Genomic DNA, 24,165 nt, shown 5'->3' with positions numbered 1-24,165 from the left:
CTCTGCGCAGAACTCTTGGCAAGAACATGTCTTGGCTTTCAGTCCCCCCAGGGGGCTTTCTGCCTCATTGCATTTTGTAATGTTACCAAGGGCACCCAGATCTAACCAACACCATGCAGGGTACCATCAGGGAGGGTTGTTGATCGTTAACCGGTGCACACCTCCAAGTGTAGGAGGGAATGTTAAAGAACCCATTGTCGTGGGCTGTCCTCTGACCTCTACACATGTACCACAAGCACCTATTTGAGTAGATGTGTATGTACGTGTTAGGCATGTGCACGCACACACGTGCACACAGCGCTGATGGGGAGTAGCAGGTAGCAGCAAGGAAACTGAACTGGGGCTCACGCAAGCTGCAGGACTTCCTTGCAGTGGCCACAGCTACATCGCACTGCTGTTTCTGGATTTGCCAGGCTATGCTGTGTCCATCTCCTCTGAATAGCATGGCATCATGGAAGCAGAGGGAAGAGGCATCCCAAGCATCCATGATGAGCCAGGGCGCCTGGAGCGCTGTGCAGAGCACGCACACAGGGCTGGGCCGACTCAGATCACCTCTCTGTGGTTCCCCCGCCCCTCCCCCAGCTCCCATCTGCCACAGAGTTCTGACCCCAGATCAACATGCGGTCTGGACCTGCTCCCTCCTGCTCCCTCCTGCTCGATTCTCTCGGAGAGAGGTACACTAATGACCAAGGAAGGAGCTTACGCACTCAGTCACTTCCAGGGCCTTGGGGACCCGCTCTACTTCAGTGAAATGCGAGCGCACAGCTGCATCATCGCCCTGGAGCCAGCTGATGGCCACGGTGATCGCGGACGTCCACCACCGACAGACGACATCGGGACCTGGAGGGGAACAGCAACAGGAAGCACCCGTCAGTACCCAGGAGGCAAGTCTAAGGAACTCTGGATGGCATGTGGCATCTTGATGTGTGGTGATGGTGATGGGCAGAGATCTTCAGGTTACCCTCCCTCATGACCTGGTAGTGTGGATCAAGAACTGCACCACGCACTCCTGTTAACCCAGTAAGCCCATACTTGGTACTCTTATCATCAGGACGCTGGTAGAAGTTTAACAAAAACATTCACTTTAATATTACATTTAAAAAAAATTTTATTTTATTTTATTTATTTATTTATTTAGAGACAAGATTTATTTATTTGTTTATTTATTTAGAGACAAGATTTCTCTGTGTAGCCCTGGCTGTTTTGGAACTCACTCTGTAGACCAGGCTGGTTTGGAACGCAGAGTCCTGCCTGCCTCTGCCCCGAGTGCTGGAACTAAAGTGCACCGCCACTGCCCAGCCAAGCACATTTATCTTATGCTGCCCCAGGTACTTCAGAGGCTGAGATGTGGCTGCTGATGCACCGTCATTCTGATGGCAGTTTAGAGGGAGAAGCAAATAAACCTTAGCTCTGTAGTCAGCAGGGGAGACTGCAGCCGAGGCAGTGGGGAGCTGGGTGGTACAGGTGGGAACCTTCCCAGCGGGGAGTGTTAGGAGCCAGCTCCAGGGTCCTTCTGTAGTTAAGGTGAATACCTGTTAGCCTCAGCCACTCAGGTCCTTTGTTGCTTGTCCTGTGCATATGGAAAGGGTCCTGACCTAAGCTACCCAGCCAGGGCCTCAGTGGGGTAAATGACCTACTCACTGCTTCATTTATACAAGGACCATTCGTTTCTGCTCAAAGAATGTTGCTCATAAGGGACAACTATGGGCTGGGGCATCCTGGTGGACACGAACCTAGGACTAGGGAACAAGGGAAGATGCTTTAAGATAGACTCCTGGTTCCAGAGGGGCACGGGGGAGGGGCCTGGAAAGAATGTACTAAACATTCTCAGGACAGCGAAGCCACCCAGATACTCACCAAGGGCTGACCTGAGCACAGAACTGCTGGAGAATGGTGAGGCCACAAATCCCACAGAGTCCACAAAAGAGTGAAGTAATTTCAAAAACTCTAGAGCACTGGAAAATTCACTAAAAAGAGAAACAGAGGGTCCCATGTTTATGACATACAGAAAGACCACACTTACGTATGTATGGCCTTACCTTACTTATCCGCATGCAGATTTACATCTCTAAGACTGGCTGCTTAGGGATCCAGTTCTAAGACTGAACGGCCTTGCTAACTCCCTTTTCCCACCACTCGGGGCTCACCGAGTTCTGCCCATGCCCACCATACATACACACACATGCTTCTCAGGGAAGTCTTTTGCTGATGGTCTTCCCTGTGCCAGGAAAGACGACCCTAGTGCTGGCCCCCTCCCTCCATGGACAACCTTGACTCTTCCTCCAGATGAGACTCTAAAGCCACATTCTTTCAGAAATCCCTACTGCCTAGGTAGGTCTGTCCCTCCCTCATTCTCAGGTGCACTGCAACCAGGACCTGGGACGGCATGACTTTGGTATCTTTTGGTTTATCGGGTATTAATCTGTGAAAGAGGAGCCATGTTCACCGAAAGCTGGGCTTCCAAGCTCTCTGGGCCAGCTGTGCCTGCTTGGTGAGCTTGCCGTACCTCACTCCGTCTCTCTCAACAGTTCACTGCTCTGTCCCCAAAAGCAAAGCAAATTCATCCATTTCTAACTTGCTCTGACAACTAGCCCCAGTTGGTGAAGGGATGGGAAAGGTGAAAAAAAGGGCATTGTGGCGTCTGAGCCAGACCTCTGATTTGAAAACAACCGCTGACTGACTGTTTTGGGGAGTTATGCCGCCTCAGGGCACTAGCCCCAGGCAGAGTCAAGGCCTGGGGACCTTACCAGCTCTCTTCTTCCCGGTCACCTGCCTTCTTCTTGGCCTGAGGCTTCACCAAGGCCTCCACAGCTCTTTCCAGCAGGTGTTTGCAGAAAGCCTGGTGTACCTGGGCAATGGGGTCAGCTGAAGAGAAAGAAGGGTTATATGTGTCTTTCTCATGAGCCCTCTAGTGCTGGGGGACAACTCAGTGAAAGCAGGCATGTTTTGTACCTGTTACACTTTAGATTCTGAAAGTCTTGTACAGTAAGAAAAAAAAAAAAAAAGAGAGAGACTTTGTACAGTGTAAAAAGGTAGGGAAAGTGACAGGGACCAAATCTTTCTTAACCAAACCCACGATTACCCTTTAAGGGCTGGTGATATCTCAGTGAAGTAAACGTGCCTGCCACCAAGCGTGAGGACCTGAGTTCAGCCCTGCAGCTCGCACAGTAGGAAAGAACAAATGGCCCTGACTTGAGTACTGTGGCGCTTGCCCCTACCAAACACAAACAAAATGAACAAACTTAAAAAAAAGGATGGAAAGATAAGAATTACCTATGAACCATGAGGACAGCCAGGCCCTTGTGTGGTTTTAAACTACCCCCAAAGGGCATGTGTGTCTGTGCAGGTGCCCTCCACAATGGCTCGGGCTCGGAAGTTCCAAGTTGGAGGTGTAAGGTAACGGCTGTACAGCCTTACCAGGAAACAGAAAATAAAATGTTGAGAGGCCTTCTGTCTTTGTGAGCACTGATGGCCCGGAAGGAAAAGACGGCAGTGGGCTGCAGCGCTCCTGGCTATGGAGAAGCCTATGTCTCCTGCGATCAGCCACGCTTGGCCTAAGCTGACTGGACAGGGCTGCAAAGCACATAATGGCTGACGAGTCCCTTTTCTGGTAGGCCCTTATTATAGACTCACTAGTCCCTTCTGTTCCCAGCACCAATTTGGCCCAGAGGAGGAGGGGCGTTTCTGGACACTCTCTCTGTGAGGCTTGGCCCTGGGAAGCACCGGAGGAACAGCAGTCTGTGGAAGTCTGCCCTGTGGACAGAGCTGTCAGAGGATCTGTCTGTCATTCCTTTTCCTTCCTTCTTTCAATCCTTCAATTTTTAGTGTCACACATAATCTTTATACTGCACAGCAGTTTAAAAGCAAACCACGGGCTGGAGAGATGGCTCAGTGATTAAGAGCACCCAACTGCTCTTCCAGAGGTCATGAGTTCAATTCCCAGCAACCACATGGTGGCTCACAACCATCTGTAAAGAGATCCCATGCCCTCTTCTGGTGTTTCTGAAGACAGCTACAGTATATATAATAAATAAATAAATCTTTAAAAAAAAAAAAAAAGCAAACCACAAGCTCGCCCTGTTCCCCATGTCTGACATCCCCTCTGTACTCACAGAGCTTGACTACCTACTCAGCCGAGAGACCATGCAGGCAACTGCTCCAGTGTTCCCTGTGAGAGTCCACCCTGTCAGCCTCTGTACACTAAGCCTGGGCAAGTCGACTCCAATCACCATCAAACACCAGAGACAGAAAGCCTGCGTCTCCTTCCGGTGCCTGGAGCCCTGTCCCTGTCACCATTCTGAGCACTAGTGACTGCCGGCCGCCTATTGTTCCCTAACTGCTCCTTGTAAGGCTCTCTGCCCTCCCAATGGGGCCAGAAGGCCCCAGGCCAGGGAACAGCACACCCCATACCTTTGACATCTCCAAAGTGTCTAGAACAAGGGCTAAGAATATAGCTGGTGCCTAATCACAACTTATCATGTGTGGCCCTGTCATGTGGTGACCACAGGCTTTGACTGCTCAACACAACAGAGCTACAAACCGAGCTAAGTTACAGGCTCTCACCTCAGGAAAGTTACTTATCCTTTATGAGGCTCAAAAGAGAGGAAAGGAACAAGATGTTAAGGTGGAGGCACCTGGCTCACTTGTCTCCAGTGTAGCACCTGTCATCAGCTCTGAGCAGTGGAGAAAGCACCCTCACCTGGGTTCCTCTGGGCGCAGTACAGGCTGTCCTTGGCTGCTGACTTGATCGACCAGCTTCGCTCCATGAAAAACTTCTGGCCCAGGGGATGGCACAGCCAGCGCAGGGAGTCGGGGACAGCGCTATGCTCTGGGCCACACAGACTCTGGGCACGATTTAAGAAGTAGCTCTATGAAAGAGAAGAACCAGGCGTACATCAAGGTGGCAGAACGCTGGAGAAGGAGATCAATGGAAGACAGGCCCTGAATGAGTCCCAAAGTGATCTGTGTTCTGCGGAACCTGCCAGGCCTGGTAAGTACGGCCAGGGAGCAGGGCCAGGTGCACACAGTGGGGTTCTTGCCATACCCCAGCCGCTAAGCTATCTGAGCCTTCAAAACTTCTCCTTCACCTGCTGGTTTCCAGTGATTACCTAGGAAGGGGCCTCAGACATCCCCAACTCTACATGTGGCACTGTGAGTGCCTAGCCAAGTAGGCCCTCAATCCTGGGACTTCTCATGTCATTGAAGTTGCATATCTTTTACAGGATTTTTTTTTTTTAGGCAAATTATGTTTTTTGGCTGATTTCTCAGCTCTCTTACAGAGAGTTTACAGAGAAATACAGAGTCAGTGCTCAGTATCACACTAGACAGTAGGAGGCTTACGTGTATGTGTGACCCTGACAGAAAGCCTCAACAGAAAGTCTCATTCCGCCCTTGAATGAGCCCCAACCCGAGAAGAAAGACCAGAAAAAGACTTCTTTTCCCCTACACAAACTTAGATGGAAATTAATGTAAGAAAAAAACATTTTTCTACGTATATGTGCACCATGGGTGTCCCCTTAAGACCAGAAGAGGTTGATGTGTTTTGTAAACCAAGGATATATTTTGTAGAACACTGTAGGGTGTGGTGGCCGGCCCATGCGGAGGCATCTCTCCGTGCGAGGTACCAACCATTCCACAGGTCTAGTGCAGAATAGTTTATTTGGGGCATGGAAGGGGGTTGAGAAGGGAGTAGAGACAAGAAAGAGAAGGGACAGAAGGGCAGAGAGAGACAGAAGGGAAGAGAGGGAGAAAGGGGTCAGAGAGAGTGAAGGAGGGTAGAGAGAGCAAAGAGAGGCCAAAGAGGCCTACCTGGCTGTTGCTAGGTAACTGCTGGATGAGCCTAGGAGGAATGCTAACAGAGGTGTCAGACCTGAACCTGGAATTACAGGTGGTTGTGAGCCACTGTGGGTGCTGGGAACTAGACTTGGTCCTCCAAGAACAGCAAGTGCTCCTAACAGCGGAGCTCTCTCCAGCCTCTTTTTAAAATTAACAAGGGATAAGGTTTCATCTTAGCATTTCCAAGATGTGTTTTGGTTAATTTTCCTCCATTTCTCCTCTCTGACCTGTTCGCTTCCAGTGGTCTCCTTTCTGTCTGGCTGTGCCTCTTTCTCTGTTTTTGTTTTTCCAAGACAGACCTTCTCTGTGTAGCCCTGGATATCCTAGAACTTGCTCTATAGACCAGATTGGCCTTGAACCCAGAGTCATCACTTGCTTCTGCCTCCCAGTGCTATGATTAAATGCGCACCCCTTTTGTTTTTAAGTCGCCTGCTCTTGTGTGCACATGTCCTATTCTCAACATGGCTTTCGGTGTCCTTCCAGCTCCCCCCCACCCCTCCAAGATGTGACCAACAAAGTGGGATTCACCTTTCTGAGGCTGCTTTGATTAATAGAATAATTCCTAGATCCATCCATTATTTTTTCTAATTTCATAATTTTGTTTTTCTTTATAGCTGAAACCACACACACACACACACACACACACACACACCCCTTTGTAACCAACATCTGTTGAGAGACATCTCTCTAGCTCTATAAGAAAGGGACATTGAGTCAAGCACAGTAGCATATATACCTTTCTTTAACCCCAGCACTCAGGAGGGAGAGGCAGGTGGATCTCTATGAGATCAGCCTGGTCTACAGAGTGAGTTCCAAGACAGCCTTGGTTACACAGTAAGACCTTGTCTCAAAACCAAAACAAACCAAAACAAGGGATGTTAAAAGTGTCTGGAATTCAAACCAACAGTGCCTAGCCAAGACAACATAGTTCTAGGGCCTCAGTGTTAGACAAACAGAAGAACACCACTGTCTGTTGGCATTAGAAATTCTTTTCTCCCCAACCCTGGCCCCTAATTCTGTCATTGAGTGATTATATCTCCACTCTATAGTTCATGATTTCTCATCGATAAAACTACTCAATCGGAACTGGGAGCTGAGCAGAGGTGGATGGGCAGGAAGAAGCACACTGGGAGCTCGGGGAGCCTGCCACAGGGGCTGCTGGTCTGGGAACTTCCCTTCTCCAGCTTAGGCACTGTCTCTAACGAGGGCATCTATCTCAGGGTCGGGGAGGCTGATGGTTCTGACCTTTAATAGACTTTAAGCAGCAATCAGCTAATGTAACAGCTTTAGAAAACTTGAATGCCAGTGTCAGAAATAGCACGGCCAAAGAACAGCCATTCAAGGATGCGCTGGGAAGGCTCTGAAGGGGGAACACGGGGACAGCCGCCTAAGGAGAGAACGCTGCCTGGCTAAGCTGGCCTACAGACACAACAGACTTACTGCATTGTTACGGCAGCCTATGAGACCAGGAGAGCATTTCACTTAGATTCGTAGAAGTAGTGATGACAGTCTCTCCTCTTATTTACTGCCCAGCCTTGAGAACAGGATATGGTGAGACCCAATACAGCAGAATGTATGACCCGCTATGACCTTCAAAGTGGAACCGCTGTGTGGGAGTGTATGTGAGTGTGTGTGTGAGTGTGTGTGTGTGTGCGCGCGCACTCGAGCATATTGTGCACGAGTATATTCCAGGGCTGGTTAGCAAGGTAATACGGTGATTGTTCTAAGGAAAAATGCAAAGTGCTGGTCTCTCTAGGGATCCAAGATCTTTTTACAGAGAAGTAAAAAGAAAGCCTTTCAGGCCATATGGCAAGAACCTGCTGAAGCCATTTAGAAAATTTATTAAGTTAAAATATATTTGTAACTGGAGTTCTTTTTTTCCTCCTAACATTGAAATCATAGTTTAGACATTAAGAACAACAACAACAACAACAACAACAAAAATTGTTTGGAGACAGTGTGTCATTTTGTAGCTCTAGCTGTCCTTGGACTCACAGAGATCCACCTGCCCAGGCCTCCTGAATTCTGGGATTAAAAGTATGGCCACCATGCCTGGTCTGACATTAAAATTTTAAAATACTTTGTTTGTGCACCATGAATGCAATACCCACAGAGGCCAGAGGAGGGTGTGAGAGTCCCTGGGGTCTAAACTTAAGCATCAGCTGGTAGCAAGTCTCCCCTTAGTGATTTGAACTAATAAGAAATATAAATCCAGAACAGACAACACAGCTATCAAGGCTTCTATAAAGGAAACTGTGAGAGTGAATTTTATTGCTCTTTTAATTTTCTTGGCTTTATAGCCCAGTTATAATATTCCCAATTAGAAAAATACGTTCCCTCTAAATTCTGGACATGTCAGGCCTCTCCTGAGCTGCAGGAGTCTCTCCCATAGCTCATCTGCTAACTGCCTGGCATGAGGTGAGGCAGCCGCCCAGGACTGCTTGGATCTCGAGAGCTGCCCTGTGCGCCTGGATGCACTCCAGCCCTCCATTACAGCTGGTGCACCCTGAGTGCCACAGCGAATGCTCGCGGGAGCCAAGTGCTACCCGAAACCGAAAACATGGACGTCTGACATCACATGGACACCCTGTAGAGAAAGCAACAGACCAAGGTGCCTCATGTTGCAAAAGCCAGCCACACTACCGTCCTTTAAATGACATCGTATTTTGTGTAAAGCTACATTTTAGGAAGCTTTTTTTTTTTTTTGGACTGTTTGTTCTGTCTTGTTTTAAGAAGCAGTTAGCATGTGGAAACCTGTGTGGACCAGGGAATGGGGTGCTGTGCCCAATCTGAGTCTCTAACAGCCATGCTGAAGAAGCGGAAGCAAGCTGAGTGTGGTGGCCTACTCCTTTAACCCCAGCATTTGGGACCTCTGTGCGTCTGAGGTAAGCCTGGTCTAGGCAGTGAATTCAAGGACCACCAAGGCTGCTTAGCTAGAGAGACCCTCTGTAAAAACCAAACTAAACCAACGCAAATGGTGGCTCACAGGCATGTACGTGGTGCACAGACGTATATATGCCGACAGAACACCCAGACACAGAAAAGTAAATCTTAAAAATCTGCCTCAAAGGTCTAAAAAACCACCATCTCCTCTTTCAGTTGCCCATCTGATCTCTCTTCGTGCTACTCAACTAATTAAGACATAAATACTTTTTTGAATGATAGAACCACTAACAACTAAGCAAATGGGAAAAACCTGCCAGCACGACAAACTCTAAGGCATTTAGAGGTGAGACCTGTTTGCGCCCAACACCTGAACCTTTTTGTCTTTGACTCTTTTTCTTTTCTTTTCAAGATAAGTTTCTCTGTGTGGCCCTAACTATCCTGGAGCTTGCTCTGGAGACCAGGGTGGCCTTGAATTCAGAGATCCACCTGCCTCCTGAGTGCTGGGATTAAAGGCCTGTGCCACCACCCAGCCTGTCTGCCAATCTTTTTTTTAAAATTATATATATATATATATATATATTTTTTTTTTTTTGGTTCTTTTTTTCGGAGCTGGGGACCGAACCCAGGGCCTTGCGCTTCCTAGGCAAGTGCTCTACCACTGAGCTAAATCCCCAACCCCTTAATTTTATATTTACATGCATGAGTGCTCTGCTGCATATACATCTGCAGGCCAGAAGAGGGCATCAGATCCCCTTACAGATGGTTGTGAGCCACCATGTGGTTGCTGGGAATTAAATCAGAACCTCTGAGAGAGCAGTGTTGCTAACTGCCAAGCCATCTCACCAACCCTGTGTCTGCAGCTCTTAATCCAGCTGCTCCAAAAGGGAACAGGCAGAAAGGGACAGTCACACCAGACGTCCACCACTCTCCTCTCACCTTACCGGCTATGCAAACTGGGCAACACTACTGAAGTTTCAGGTGTTTATACCCTTTGCCCCAAGGGGCACCATCACTAGAGGCTTAGTGCTCACAGAGGTGGGTGACGATATAAAAATGCTTCCTTTCCGTAGCGGTCTGTAACGGTAAGTGCTCCAAACAGCCCACACAAGTGCCAGCCACCTCTGCAGAAGGTCTCTCAACAAGTTAAAAAACTGAAGGGAAACCAAGGTTTAAGGTATAACCAACCACTTGGTGTGGATGATGATGTGGATGCCGTATGTGCTGGAGGACGTCCGGGGAACTACACACAAAACCGCTGATGGCAGATTTGGCACGCAGCTGCCTACGGGAGACGCCACAGGCAAGGGTGATTTTCTCTCTCTCCTGCTTTGTGATAAGGTCTTGCCATGCTGCCCAGACTAGCTTTGGACTTTTAGGCACAAGGGATCCTCCTGCTTTAACCGCACAAGCAGATGGTTCAACAAGGTGTGCCACAGCCAGCAGCTTTTAGAGACAATTACCGTGGTGCCATCTCCCTGAGCCCCAGCTGCTGAGTGTGGGCTTAGCCCTGGCTACGCTCTTTTATGAGGGCAGCGGCATCTTAGCAATGATGCCTGGTGAAGCACCCTGGGGCTTCAGGGTGATGAGACGATCCTGTCTCTGTGCTTATCCATGTGTCTTCCTGAAAGCCTGAACCCTCCTGGGTCTCCTGCCGGCGAACACACTCCCATGTACTACCCATTCCTGGAGTGCCTGGTCCAGAACGGGAGCTAAGTGAAATCCTCTGATGAATCAACCAATGGATATCTCACTTGTGGTCATAACAACAGAGTAGAGAGTTTCCTTCCTTACGTCTGCTGTGGTGTAGACTACAATGATACACTTGTGGCGATAGATCAGTGTTACCAAGACATGTTCTTGGTCTGTTCTCAGCTTATCACGTCCATTACCAGGTGGAGACAAGCGGAGATAAGATAATCCCATTCTGGACACAAGCAGTGTGTTTAGTTATCTATGCAAAGTGGGGCACTGAGTGAAACGTGCCTGTCTGCTGGAGTAAGAGAAAGTAAGGTCAGCAGATGTGAGCTAGCGAGGATTGGGAAGCAGCCAGCTGTGAACAACCAGCACTGGCCCCTTGCCAGGCGTTGAGGGATGCACTCCCTAACTTCACTTCCCACCTTGCATCTGACCTGCAATCTTTTCAGAGCTCTGCCGTTTTTTATTTGTGGATCTAAAGTCCTGAGATCGATATAAGGCACTCCCTCAAAACAATCTGTGGATAAATTAAATAGGCAGGAGCTGTAACCAGTCTCAGAATGAGTTACATGTGAATCCCACAGAGGCATGCTGTAAATGTCTATGAACTGGAGCTTTTCCTTCAGTGCACAGTAATGTTCTCCTAAGTCTTTCTGCCTGAAAACCCAGCAAGGGGGACATCTTGCTGTCTTTTCCTCAGCGCTCCAAGCATTTGTGGAAGAGCAAGTGAAAGCCCCGACCCTTCAAATGTGTTGCACCATATTCTGATTTCTAGCTCCAGGACGGGAAGTTGCTCAGGGATATTTGTGGGACAGAAACATTATGGCTTGATTGCAAAATGTCACTCACAGACTCGTGTGACTGAATGCTTGGTCCCCAGCTGGCGGCCCCCACTTTTGGGAGTTGTGGAATGTTTTGGCCACGGGGTCCAAATGAGATTTAAAAAGGGGTACAGGGGTAACTTTGAGGGGTGTAGGCTGGCCCCTGCTCCTGGTTTATCTGACTCCTAACTGCTACTGCAATGTAACTAGGCCCAGCCTGTCACTGCTGCTACACCCTCCCTGCTATGCTGGACTACACCCTTAAAAAAAAGTCCTTTTTTTTTTTTTTGGTTCTTTTTTTCGGAGCTGGGGACCGAACCCAGGGCCTTGCACTTCCTAGGCAAGCGCTCTACCACTGAGCTAAATCCCCAGCCCCAAAAAGTCCTTTCTTTAAGTTGTTTCTTTAGCCACTTTACCACAGGGGTGGGGAGAATAAGGCACACAGGAACGGAAGATACTCACAGCCAAGAAGCCCAGCTTGCCCCCGCATCGGGTCTTGAGCCCCATGGCAGCGGTCAGGTGGATCTCGACAAGTGTGCTTGGTGGGATTTTCTCCTCTGCACACTCGGCGAGGTTCACAGCACACAGAGCCATGTGCACATCGGAACAGGCAGATCCTGCTGGAAGCTTCCCTAGGGCGGGCAGAAACGGACACTGATGTTGATAGAGTTCCCAAGACAACACAGTCCCTCTGCCTCTCCAGTACAATCATTAACAGTGATCGTAAACTGTCACTTACAGACTCAGGGGTGTTAGCATGGGGTCCACATTTGCTGGTGCTCCCCACCCGGGGAGGCTGTGCAGCCTTTATGAGGTGGGGCCTAGGTGATGGGTGGAAGCTACTGGGGTGGCCTTTGAGGGCTAATATACATCTCCAGATCCAGGCTGCCTCTGCTTCTCTCTGTGGCTGAAAGCTCCCTTTTGCCGCCATGGACTCTACTCTCCAAACTGAGAGCCAAAGTAAACATCTCCTCTTAGTTGTGTCAAAGAGGTGCCAGAGGAGAAAAGAAGTGGCCTTTGTGTTCAGAAAGGTCCAGATGGGCTGCAGGCTCAGCAAGTTCCTGGCTATGTGGTTGCCTGCCTGTCTCTCCTGCTGTCTGGAACTTGGCTTCTGGTTATGTGATTGTTAGGATTAGCGGCTGGGATTGATGGTCACTACATAGAATTCAGGTGTGTGGGTACAGTATTTCCCAAAGCAGTGTCAATAGCATGGCCACATTCTGCTGTAAAGGTCTGAATTTCCAAATAGTCGAAGGGAGAAAAAGAAAACAACACAAAACCCAGTGGCTCTCAGTTTCCTTACCCTCTTCTTACATACGTCACAGGGGGGAAACAGATGGGAACAAAGCTAGTCGCACACACGTGGGATCAGTAGAGTTGGCTTACACTGTGAGGTCAGAGGACAAAGTGCCCCTGGCACAGACCCAAGGACCACTGTAGCTGTTCTGAGCTTTCATTTAATGACCGTCTCTTGCTTTGATCAGCCTTCTGACCTCAGGGCCTCCATGAACTCTCACCCTTACCAGTGAGGGGGTCTTCCTACCCAGCCGCTTTCTTATGAAGAGCATGTGACGCTCCCAGAGGTCACTTGGTATTAGTGTGGGCTGTCTGCTTTCCCCACGAAGCTCTAAGCTTTCCCCTTCAGAGAGAGGACAGAGTACAGTATGAAAGCCATGCTGGGGTCAGCCCTATCCCTTCGGAGGCCCCTAGGTCCCGGAGGAGAGAATGTCCAGTGAATGCAGAGATGGGTGGTGGAAACTGACTGCTCTAGCTGCAACTCTTGAAACTGAGCAGCTCCGTCTCCTGGTCAGAGATTGGGGTGCGGAGTTTGTTCTAAGGGCACCATGAGGGGCAAAAAAACAAGAACAAAAGCGGAACGGCAGGACAGATCTGAGGAGGAGGATATCCTGCTAAAGCTGAAGGCCACAATCTCACCTCCGTTCTAGATGACTAGGTCTACCCCACCCCCACCCAACATTCAAAGCCACAAGGAATGCTTGGTACCCCAGACCACACCCAACAGGCAGCTCTGACTCACCTTACTGCTAGTGGATACAGCAGCAACATCTCTTCAATCCTTTGTCTTCACCCTGCCCCTCTTACCCCAGGGCCAAACTTCTCATTCTCCTCTGACCTTTCACTGCTGTCCCTCTCAGGCAGGTCTGTTTGTTTTTCTGAGACATGCTCTCACCTTGTGCTGCTGGTTGACCTGGAATTCACTCCGTAGACCAAACTGGCCTCAAACTCAATGTCCCATCTGCATCTGCCTCCCCAGTGCTGGGATAAAAGGATGAGCCCCAACGCCCAGCTGACAGTTCCTGTCTTGACTACACTGCCCCACTTGTCCTTTGCATTGCAGACCCCACGGGTCCAATGGCTATTTAGTATTTCTCCTCTGTGCCTCATAGCAACTGTCCAACATACTGCATCATGGCCTGGCTTAGAAAAGGGCATTTCCTCCCATTTCTCTCAGTTCCGTTAGCAAACCAAACTCCTGAACAGGAAACCAGAGACAGCCATTGAGAGCAACACTTTTTATTTTAAACATTTTGTGATGGTTTGCATATGCTTGGCTCAGGGAGTGGGCCTAGAAGGTGTGGCCTTGTGGGAGGAAGTGTGTCACTGTGGGAATGAGCTTGGAGACCCTCCTCCTAGCTGCCTGAGGATGCTCAGTCTGTTCCTGGCTCCCTGTGGCTGAAGATGTAGAACTCTCAGCTCCTCATGCACCAAGCCTACCTGGATTTTGCCATGTTCCCGCCTTGATGATACTGGACTGAACCTTTGAACCTGTAAGCCAACCCCAATTAAATGTCCTTGTAAGTCCCAGCACAACTTGGGGGACTTAGTTTGCTCCTGCCATGGAGTCAATGGGGTTGAATTAGGTCATTATGCTCCGTGGCAAGTGTCTTCCTACCAAATGAGCCACCTTGCTAGTCCTATCTCTTTTTCTTCTTTTTTTGAGACAAGGTCTCATGTAGCTCAGGTTGGCCAAGGATGATCTTGCAGTCCTGAACCTTCCAGGTGCTGGGATTATAGGTATGTGTCCTGGCCATGCTTAAGACTGCAGAGATGGTACTGTGAATAATGCCCATCTTAGAAAAGGGATTGGTTTGTTCTTTGTGACAGAGTTTCTCTGTGGAGTCCTGGTTGTCCTGGAACTCAGATCTGCCTGCCTGTCTCTGAGAGCCGGGATTACAGGCCTGTGCCTCTACGCCTAGGTCCAGCATAGAAATGGTTACGCTCAGTGGTTAAAGAACACCGCTGCTCTTTCAGAAGACCAAGGTTCAATTCTCAGCACCTACATGGTGATTCACAACCGCAGTGTAGGCTGGTGCCTGGTTTAAAGCCATGCAAAATGGCTTCAGTCAAGAGGAGTTCTTGCAAAGCACACTAAGGAATGGACACTCGGGAACCTTCCCTTCTCACCTGTGATGTGCAGCTGGTGCAGCCTGTGGTAGGCCAGGGCCGCATCCCTCGCACTGCTCTTAGCTTCATCCTCAAAGCCGGCTGCAGTGGCGGGGGTAGCCCGCCAGCGCTGGAAGACCTTTTTGAGTAACCAGCGTACCAGGCGCAGCTTCTGCAGGCTGTAGCGGATCACGTTCCAGGAGAGGCTGCAGGCCAAGTCCAGGCGGGAGGTGGGCAGCGCCCGGCCCAAAACGGATAAGCAGGTCTGTAGGTTGGCAGCAGCAGCTGCAAAGTCACCCTACGAAGCAGCAAGTGGGAGTAGTGGTCACTGGCCTTACCGCTGCCTTCTGGTTCTAACACACTTCTACTTGACCATCTCCTTATCAGAATAAAGCACGCTTGTTAGCAAAGTAAAACACAATTTCCATTAAAGAAAATTTGAGACATGCTGGAACGATACAAAAACATAAAAAGCAGCCACCTCACCCTACACAATCACTGTGGACATTCTGAAGACTCCCTGGCCTTTCTACTAAATTAACCTGCACTGTGTTCTGTCTTTGAGCAAGTGCGGGAGTCTCCAAAGCAGCTTGTTTGGTTGTCTTTCGAGACAGGGTTTCTCTGGGCAGCCCAGCTGGCTTCGAATTCAGAGTGCTCCTGAGTACTGGGATTAAAGGTGAGTGCTGCCATCGCCCGGGTGTCACAGCAGCTTTTATAAATAAGCACTAGTCTTTAGGTAACGTGTGTGCTTAGGATGGGGGAAGTCCGTGGTGCCCGACCTCAGGCCTGCTTAGTCACAGCTCTGGGATTGTAGCCTGTGATTCAGTGGCCTATAGAGGCCCAAGAATCACAGCTTTAAGGCAAACTCACAGCTATATTACTAAACTCCCCCCATTCAGGATCTCTGCTGAGCGGAGGGTCTAATTTAAGGAGCGGATGGTGCCCAGCTGACCGTGGTTATCAATGGCGACCAAAGATGGCAGATGTGTTTTGCAGGCTGTCTCTGGCTTTTGCTTCTTTGCCTCAACCAGTCCAACTCTTCTCCCAGTAAGACTGTAGCTTCCCTTAGCACTGACTCTAAGCAGCCCTCCCAGCAGTTGCCTCCTGGCCACTGTTCCAAAGGCGTCAGAGCGTTTCCAGGCCTAGACGCAACGGCCTAGAAAGAGCCCTACAGCTCTTCCAGCCTTTCCCACCTTTGAGTTAACATCATTGTTAATTAAGTTGTGTCTCAAAATATTTATTCGATTCTACCTTTTTGTTAAATTCCAGGTCTCCCTCTCTCTTATCCCACCCATTCTAAGAACCTCCTAACTTGTTTCTGTATCTTTCAGTGTCTCCTTTCCCTAACCTATTCACATGGCCACCAGAATGACAGTTTTCAAATGCCCTTAAATCTGTCTCTAGGACTAGGACAATACTGTGACCTACTATATGGCATCACACCTGTGCTTTAGGACCCTGGGGCTATGGGCACTGACTGGGGTGTGTGTGGGGTAACTCAGGTGTGTCAGCCTGCAGAAGGACTAAGCTCTGGGTTTGCTATGGCTCAGGGATGGTCTGAGTCACACTGACTCCAATAGTGCATAATGGTTAACCCCTTCAATGTTACCCCATAATCTCTCCTTACAGTGATCCCAAATAAAAATGTTCAGCTAATTTTCCTGCTCAAATGTCTTCCCTGATTCACCAGAGAACTAGAAATAACTTAATTCAGAGGGCTGAAGAGATAGCTCAGAGGGTAAGAGCACTTGATGCTCTTCCAGAGGAATCAAAGTTCGGTTCCCAGCATCCATGCCAAGAGGCTCAGAACCACCTGGAACTCCAACTCTAGGCAATCTGATGTCCTCTTCTGGCCACCAAGGGCACTTGCACTCATGTGCATATACCTTCACACAGACATGAGCATACACAAATAAAAATAAGCCTTTACAAAAAACCCTAGGGGTTGGGGATTTAGCTCAGTGGTAGAGTTAGAGTGCTTGCCTAGCAAGTGCAAGGCCCTGGGTTCGGTCCCCAGCTCCAAAAAAAAAAAAAAAAAAAAAAAAAAAAAAAAGAACCAAAAAAAACCCCCAAAAAACAAAAAACAAAAAAAAACAAAACCAAACCCCTAACTCAGCTGTAAGTTAAAATTCTCTGCACACGGCGACTAGGTACACCACCAGCCGTCACTGCCATCTTCCTTTGACATAGACACACATATCCTCAGTGTGTCTACTTGTCTGCAGTCTGAATGTGAATGCCCCCACAGGCTCATGTAGTACTGTCTCGGCTGGCTGTGGAAGCTTAGGGCCTAAGGCCTGGCTGACATAAACGGACGGATAGGAGCAGCTCTGGCAAGTGATCTCTACTTGTGCTTCCTGATCTGCATGAGATCTACATGAGATTCCACGCCACCAGCTCCTACCGAATGGCCAACAGCCTTCCCTAAGAGGAACTGAAACTAAGAGCTCAAATAATATCTCTTAAGTTGCTTCTGCTGTGTATTTGGTCACAGTGAGGAGACAAGTGGCTAATACAGTCCTCATGACACCATCTGCTTGAAAGGCCCTGACCTGCCTGCCTGCCCGCCCGCCCGCCTGCCCATCCTTCTTGACCAGAACAGCACCACCTACAGCCCCAGACTCATAGCACTTATATGACCCACTGCAGAGGTCATTTTGTGTCCACAGCATGATCTGGGCACAGGGATGCCCTCCCTCATCGCCCTGGGGCTGTTGTAGGTACAGGGCCTCCTCCTCACCTCAGTCACCCAGCACAGGCCACAGGACTGATTCACACTGGGGACTCAACAACATTCCCTGAGCACAGAGGATGAAAGTGAATGATAGAAGAAAGGCGGGTGACAGAACTCACTTTGGCGAGGTCTAGGTCTGCCTGCTTCCGGTGTCTCCAGAAGGTGACCGAGGAGCGTGAGTGTGGGCGGATCACTGGCTCCCCATGGACCAACAGCTTCACGAAGACGCTCAAGACAATCACACCGTTTAGCAGCCACAGCAGTAGAGTCGGCATCATCCAGTCAAACCAGCCTCCAGAACCTAAAGAGGGGCGTCTCAGCTGAGACTACCAGGAAGAGCCTTGTGGGACAGCAAGGCACCTAACAGACTCCAGAGTGTGACATCAAAGAGCCTTCTGTGTCATTTTCAGAGGAAATGGTAGACACTTCTGTAGCCTACACCCTTTTATACCCTGGTACCATGGAGCCGAGTGGGACACATACCCCAGTTAAGAGGAAATTAGGACACTGATCTCCTACCTGACGTGATGCTATACATCCCCTCCAACAAGTGCCTCCCCATCTCTCCCACCCACTTCTGCCCACAGTAACTGTAACAAAGCAAGTTCCAGGTTGGTTTGCTTGTCCCAACAAACTTCAGTTGTCTTCTCACATATAACGTAGACTGGCCCCCATCAGCAGCAAGCCGGTGGGAAGCCCATTCTTACTTCTGGACTAGGCAGGGATATCATGTAGTTTTTACACAGGGTCCTTTGTCACAGCAGTCCCCCTGACCCAAGCCAGCATTAGGGGGACCCACCTACCTGACTCCAGTGACAGTACATTGCGGCCAGAGCCTGAGTACGGGTGTTGGTCAGGGTTGTGGGCCCCTCCCCACTGCAGCAATGAAGTCAAGGGGTTAAAGGAGAGACCCAGGAAGGTGAGGACACATAAGAGAATTCGAGATCGGTCCACCATGCCCAGTGCCACAGGGGGAGAGTCCGGTTCATCCTTGACCTTCAGAACAGTAGCTCAGAGTTAGAACAGTTACCATTTTTAATTATTTACTATCTTCTTTTTTAATTTTATGTGCACTGGTGTTTTGTCTGTGTAAGGATATCGGGTCTCCTGGAACTTGAACTGCAGACAGTTAAGTGCTGCTGTGTGGCTCTAGGAATTGAACCTAGGTCCTCTGGAAGAGCATCCAGTGGTCTTAACCACTGAAGCAGCTCTACTGCCCCTGCCATTTGGGTTTTTACAGCACTTTGTGGGGTGGGTCGAATGAGATGCTCCTCACAGCCTCAAGCATTTGATGCACGGTACCCAGTTGGTGGCCGGGGGTGGGGTGGGGGAGGAAGAGGGGAGGTGAAGTCTTGCTGGAGAAGTATGTCACTTGGAGCGGGCTTGAGGCTTCACACTACCCTTGCCATACCCAGTGTGCACTCTGCCCTGCCTGTTGATCCAGACGTACGCCCTCAGCTGCTCCCGCCACCATGCCTTCTTTGTTCTCTCATCATGAACTCCAGCTCTCTAAATTTGTTAAGTCCAATTAAACACTTCCTTCTATTTCTTATACGTTGCCTTGGTCATGGTGTTTTGTCACGGCAACAGAGAAATCTCCAGGATACTTTGTTTTTATGCCTACACCGAGAAACAGACTGAGGTTAAACTCAAGATTAAGGCAGAGAGGAATAAAGCCAGGAGGGGCGGCCTAGGGAGTCTCCGATTCACAACCACTGCTGGGACACAGGAGTGATCTTCTACCACTCCTGAGTGTGCCCCGAAGCACAAAAGCGAGAGGTATGGGATCTCACTGTGTATCTCTACCTGTGTATCTCTGTGGAGACCAGGATGACTCTTGAACTCCCAGACTTGCCTGTCTGCCTCCTGAGTGCCAGGCCAACTTTCTTACAGAAGAGATCTCTATGGTAACAGATGCGGAGCTCCCATGACTACAAAAACGCAAACCTCTGTGCCATGTGCATGAGCAAGAGTGGTGTGGAGGGTGGTGGTGGGAGTGGTGTAGAAACACTAAGGTTCCTGTAGAAGGAATTACAGATCTGACCCACCACATGTAATGTGGGTTCTGGAACTCAGGTGCTAAGTTGCCCGCTCAATGCCTGCTGAGCCATTCCAATGGCCTCTTAAAATAGGCCATTTCATTGCATTTACGTCATGCCTCAATAATGTTGGAAAACAAATATAGTCAAGGAGTGTGATTTTTTTTTCTTTGTTTTTCGGAGCTGGGGACCGAACCCAAGGCCTGAGCTAAATCCCCAACCCCGTGACTTTTTTTTTAAAGGGAAGGTTTGCTTTTGCTCACTTTTGTAAGGTTTCAGCTCACCGTATCAGGGAGAGCCTCTGTGGCAGAACCAAGCAGCTTGTTTGACCTCAGTGGTGAGGGAAACAGAGGGAGAGAATGCTGTGGCTGGATCTGCTATTGAAACTAGAATGTGCTTTTTGTGTCTTGTTCATTTGATAGACAGAAATGGAAGTGGAAGCCCAAGGGAACTAACAAGGGTGAGGTAGGGGATTGGAGCCAAGGTTTTCCCCAAGTCCAAATTGAATGTCATATGGACTACTATCCCCCAAAACAATCGTATTTACAAAAACAATTCAAAAGAATGTTTGCTTTGTGCTGGGCCAACCTGGTCTATATAGAGATCATAGAGTTCTAGCTCACCATCTAGGACTGTTCAGTGAGACTGTGTCTTGCAAGGAAATAGAGTGTGTGTATTTAGTGTGTGCGAAGCCCTGGGAATGGCTCTTCAGCACCACGTAGACATCAAAGACACCGGCAATGCCTGAACTCCCAGCACTTGGCGGGTGGAGACAGGAAGATCAGGAGGTCGAGCGAGTTCATTCTAATTCCATAGCAGCTTCTAGGCCAGTCAGAGCAACATGACAACCTTTAGAATGAACTAGAATGAACCATGTTTCTGGAGTCAGAAACTCCAATGTCAAGACACAGTACAAGATCCAGTGTTTCCAAGAGTTCTGGGAAATCACTGTGCTTAGGGCCTCTGCTAACTAATTCCATTAAAACTTCAATTGCCAGGGGCTCCCTTGTTCAGGGACCATTTAAGAGCCCTTGGTTGGCGGAATGCTATCCGTGAGATTGCAAATTGAAGTTGTTTCCGGAAAGAGCGCCAAGAGGTGGCCTTGCTCTAAACCAGCAGAGCAGCCTCAGAAAGTGGTCTTACCAGGCCCATTACTGGCAGGGAAAGTAATGGAGTGCATCCAGGGGCTCTCAGAGCCAACTCGCCCGACAGCTGCTCAGTGTCCTCATTCCCTGTCTGGCAGGGCCTTTCAATAAGGACCTGCAAAGTCTGAGGGTCTGACACTTTGTCAACCAGAGGCTTTTTTTTCTGGATTTTTTTTGCTTGGACCTCAAGCTCCCCTTGCTCAGCCTCTCCTGCGCTGGGTCACAGGCATGGACATCACACTGAGCAGTTTCCTACTTCACAGACGACTAATGTCACAGGGTACTCAGTCCCCTCCACCTTACATTCTTTAACCAGCGGTCCAGTCACCTCCCCGTGGCCACTACTTTTTCACAGAAAACGAGAGGTTCAGAGTGTGAGAAATGTCGAAGCTCATACCTTTGCATCATCCAGCAGAGGGCTGCCCGGCTCAGAGTCAATGGAATAGGGGGAGAAGCCAGCCTGGGACCCAGAGTCCGAGGCCGGGGGAGACATCAGAAGGACATTCTGATTGAAGTCATCGATCTTCAAGTCCACATCACTGTCCACCAGACTGCCCAAGTCGATGCCCTTCAGGAGCTCTGCAAAGAGAAGGACGGCTCCTTAGAGAACTACCCAGTTTCACAGAGTCCCAAATGGGTGGGGCCTCACACACCCCAGCCCCCTCCCCAGTGCCCATCACAGGACGTCCCCGGTCTCATGGGGCAGACGTACTGTTTTTCTGATTTGCCAGCTTCAGCACCATGTTCTCCTGGCGCAGCTTGTGGTTGACCTGCTGCAGGTACTTGATGTAATCAATGGCCTTCCTCAGAACGCCAGACTTGTGCATCTGGGAAGGAAGGCAGATGAAACGCGGTTAAAGCCATGCACACTGGAGAAGAGAGTGCAGAGCCCCAGAGTTCAAGAGTGGGGATGGGGAGCGAGGCTGTGAGGAACACAGCCTCACTGGTTCAGTTGCTGGCGGACTGCAACAGAACTCGCCCTACCTCTGAATCTCTTTTCTTTTCTTTCTTTTTTTGGTTGGTGGGGTGACAGAACTAGGTGTTGCTGGGTTTCAGACCCAGGACAAGGGGCTGAGGTGCCTATATTACATACCGAAGTGGACCTGGCCTCTAGGTTCTCCCAGGATTCCTCAGTCCCTACCTGTTACAGGGCATGGCTGGTATACCCCTCTCCCAGAGACACTTTCCTATATAATGGGGACATTTTGGTCTCCCTATCTCTCCTGCTCTCTGAATTTTCTCTCTCCTGCATGTGGGCTCAAGTCCTTTCTCTCTTGCTCTCCTCCCCTCCACATCTCCCCCAACAACCCCAGCCTTTGAGACCTCCCTGGCTTTGTTCCTTGGGACCAGTGAACCCACTGGAGAGCTGGTTCCCATTAAACCTGCCTCTAACTTGGCTTGAATTGGTTCATTTCACTGGCAGAGACTAACACTAGGGACTCCTAACCCTTCTCCTAATCCTTAACATGTAGATAATGACAGGATCTAAACCATAGGCTGGCAGTAAGACAATACACGTTAAGAGTTTATGGCTTGGAGCTTGGCATATAATTGACATACAATAAATATTTGGCTATAATAATTTGTATAATAATATAGCACAAAAACCAACTTTAAGGAAATCAAATGGCAAACAAACAAGGAAAAAATAGCTCTGGAAGTTGGTGTGGGATGCACTCCTTTAATGCCGGTACTTAGGCAGAAGCAGATGTATCTCTCTGAGTTCAAATTCAGCCTGGTCCTCATCAGAGCTCCGGCCAGCCTGGGGTAATGAGGCCCAGGCTAGTAAACAAACAACCCCAGTGCTGTGCCGGAAGTGTGGTTTAATGACAGAATGCTCACTCGGTCTGTGTGAGACCAGCAAACTCTGGCACTAGGGCAAAGCCCAGAGCATTTCCAGACAGCTATTCTGATACATAACTTAAGATTTATATGAATACTCTCGTAGAGAATGAGGAAAACTATGAACTTCCTTTTAAAGTAGGACTGTTGTTTTAAATAAACAAAGAACCCCTCCCAATTCCCAGGAGACACATTCATTTAAAAAAAAAAAAAACAGGACTAGATGTATGTAAAAAGTCAATTTCCTCTGCTTTGCTCTTGTGTGGCGAGTCGATGTGCACTCTGGCTTCTCCCCCCCCCCCCCCCCCCCCCCCCGAGCACTACTAAAAAAATATGTCAAGAATGTCCTTCGTTGGGGCTGGGGATTTAGCTCAGTGGTAGAGCGCTTGCCTAGGAAGCACAAGGCCCTGGGTTCGGTCCCCAGCTCCGAAAAAAAGGAAAAAAAAAAAAAAAAAACCAAAAACGTCCTTCGTTACCTCCAAGGTACACATCATGCTGTACCTGGCAACTAGGTAGGGCACAGGACCCCTGCTCCATGTCACAATCACCACACGCACAGGACGGAGTAAAGGTGCCACGTCACCACAGCAGCAACTCTGAACACTCCATTTATGCTAGCTGATAAATTGTACTGACTTATTAAAGATTAATTTAATTTTATTTTATGTGCATAAGTATTTTGCCTGCCTTTCATGCATGCCTGGTGCCTGAGGAGACACAAAGAAGATACTGGACCTCAGAACTAGGGTTGTAGCTTACTGTACGCAACCATGTGGGTGCTAGGAACGAAAGCCAGGTCTTCTGGAGAGTAGCACTTGCTCTTAACTGCTGAGCCATCCCTGAAAGCCTCCTCATTCAATCAATCAATCAATCAATCAATCAATCAATCATTCAGCTGACTTTTAGTCCTGACTGGCCTAGAAATCGTAATGCTCCTGCTGTGTCTTCCAAATGCCAGGATAATAAACACATGCCACCATACCTGGGCAGTGTTTTGTAATCCTGTTAAACACCAAGATCATTCAACACAAACTTGTCTCTAACTCACTGTGTTCACTCAACTTAATTAAGGCTGCACCTTCCCTAACTCCATGATGGAGACCAATGCTCTTCTTGGCACTTACCTTGGCATCTGTCCCCATGACCAAGTCTTTCAACTCTATGATTTTGTCGTTGATGGAGGACCGGTACCGCTTCTCAATGATATTGTGTGTTGTCCGCCTCTCTCCTTCTTTGGGAGGCTCGAGCTGCTTTACACCCCCAGGCACTTGCTTAATGGGGACTTTCTCTTGGCCCATCATTACCGGCATTGTGGTCAGAATGGCCCCGTTGCTGCCCACCAGGGTCTAGAATAAGGGCAGCATTATCCTGTGTTAGTTTGAATGCAGTAGCCTCACAACACAGAGTGGCTGCTCCTGCACATGGGGCACCACTCGGGAGCACTTCATGTCCTCTGACACCTCCTGGGCTAAGGAGGTCAGGTCCTGAAAGCCCTCCAGAGCTGTGGCACCTCCACTCCCATCTTCCTCTCAAGATCACTGTTAATGAACAGTAGCACCAAAAGGTTAGCTCAGCCTTCACTTCTAACCCAGGGGGAGCTAGGAAAACGCTGTATAGTTTTGCTGTCAAACTGTCAGCTACCTCTGAACACACATATATGAACGGCATTAGCTGGACCCAGAGAAAACTTTCTGTGAGTATGTGACGTAGTTTCCCCTCTTCTCAAATGACAAGCGAATGCTGACATTTCTTTTCCATTTCTT

The 24,165-nt window shown here is 49.1% G+C and overlaps 1 protein-coding gene across 2 annotated transcripts in view; it reads right to left on the bottom strand.

Moving 5' to 3' along the window:
• Srebf2 (sterol regulatory element binding transcription factor 2) overlaps positions 1-24,165 on the bottom strand; it is a 58,172-nt gene that overhangs the window by 8,166 nt on the left and 25,841 nt on the right. The window contains exons 5-15 of one of the 2 annotated variants that reach the window (NM_001033694.2): positions 23,527-23,748; positions 21,273-21,387; positions 20,958-21,139; positions 18,180-18,372; positions 17,496-17,677; positions 14,664-14,940; positions 11,700-11,869; positions 4,700-4,868; positions 2,748-2,865; positions 1,858-1,967; positions 708-840 (exon numbers count right to left, since the gene is read on the bottom strand). In NM_001033694.2, coding sequence (NP_001028866.2) covers positions 708-840; positions 1,858-1,967; positions 2,748-2,865; positions 4,700-4,868; positions 11,700-11,869; positions 14,664-14,940; positions 17,496-17,677; positions 18,180-18,372; positions 20,958-21,139; positions 21,273-21,387; positions 23,527-23,748 — 1,871 coding nt within the window. Of the gene's footprint in view, positions 1-707; positions 841-1,857; positions 1,968-2,747; positions 2,866-4,699; positions 4,869-11,699; positions 11,870-13,756; positions 14,025-14,663; positions 14,941-17,495; positions 17,678-18,179; positions 18,373-20,957; positions 21,140-21,272; positions 21,388-23,526; positions 23,749-24,165 lie in introns of those variants that run through there. The other variant, XM_063263322.1, reaches the window with a different exon arrangement.

The sequence above is a fragment of the Rattus norvegicus genome, chromosome 7 (genome assembly GCF_036323735.1).
Source record: "Rattus norvegicus strain BN/NHsdMcwi chromosome 7, GRCr8, whole genome shotgun sequence".
Lineage (NCBI taxonomy): Eukaryota > Metazoa > Chordata > Mammalia > Rodentia > Muridae > Rattus > Rattus norvegicus.
Note: the sequence above shows the minus strand (reverse complement) of the source record. Positions and strands in the feature narration are given on the sequence as shown.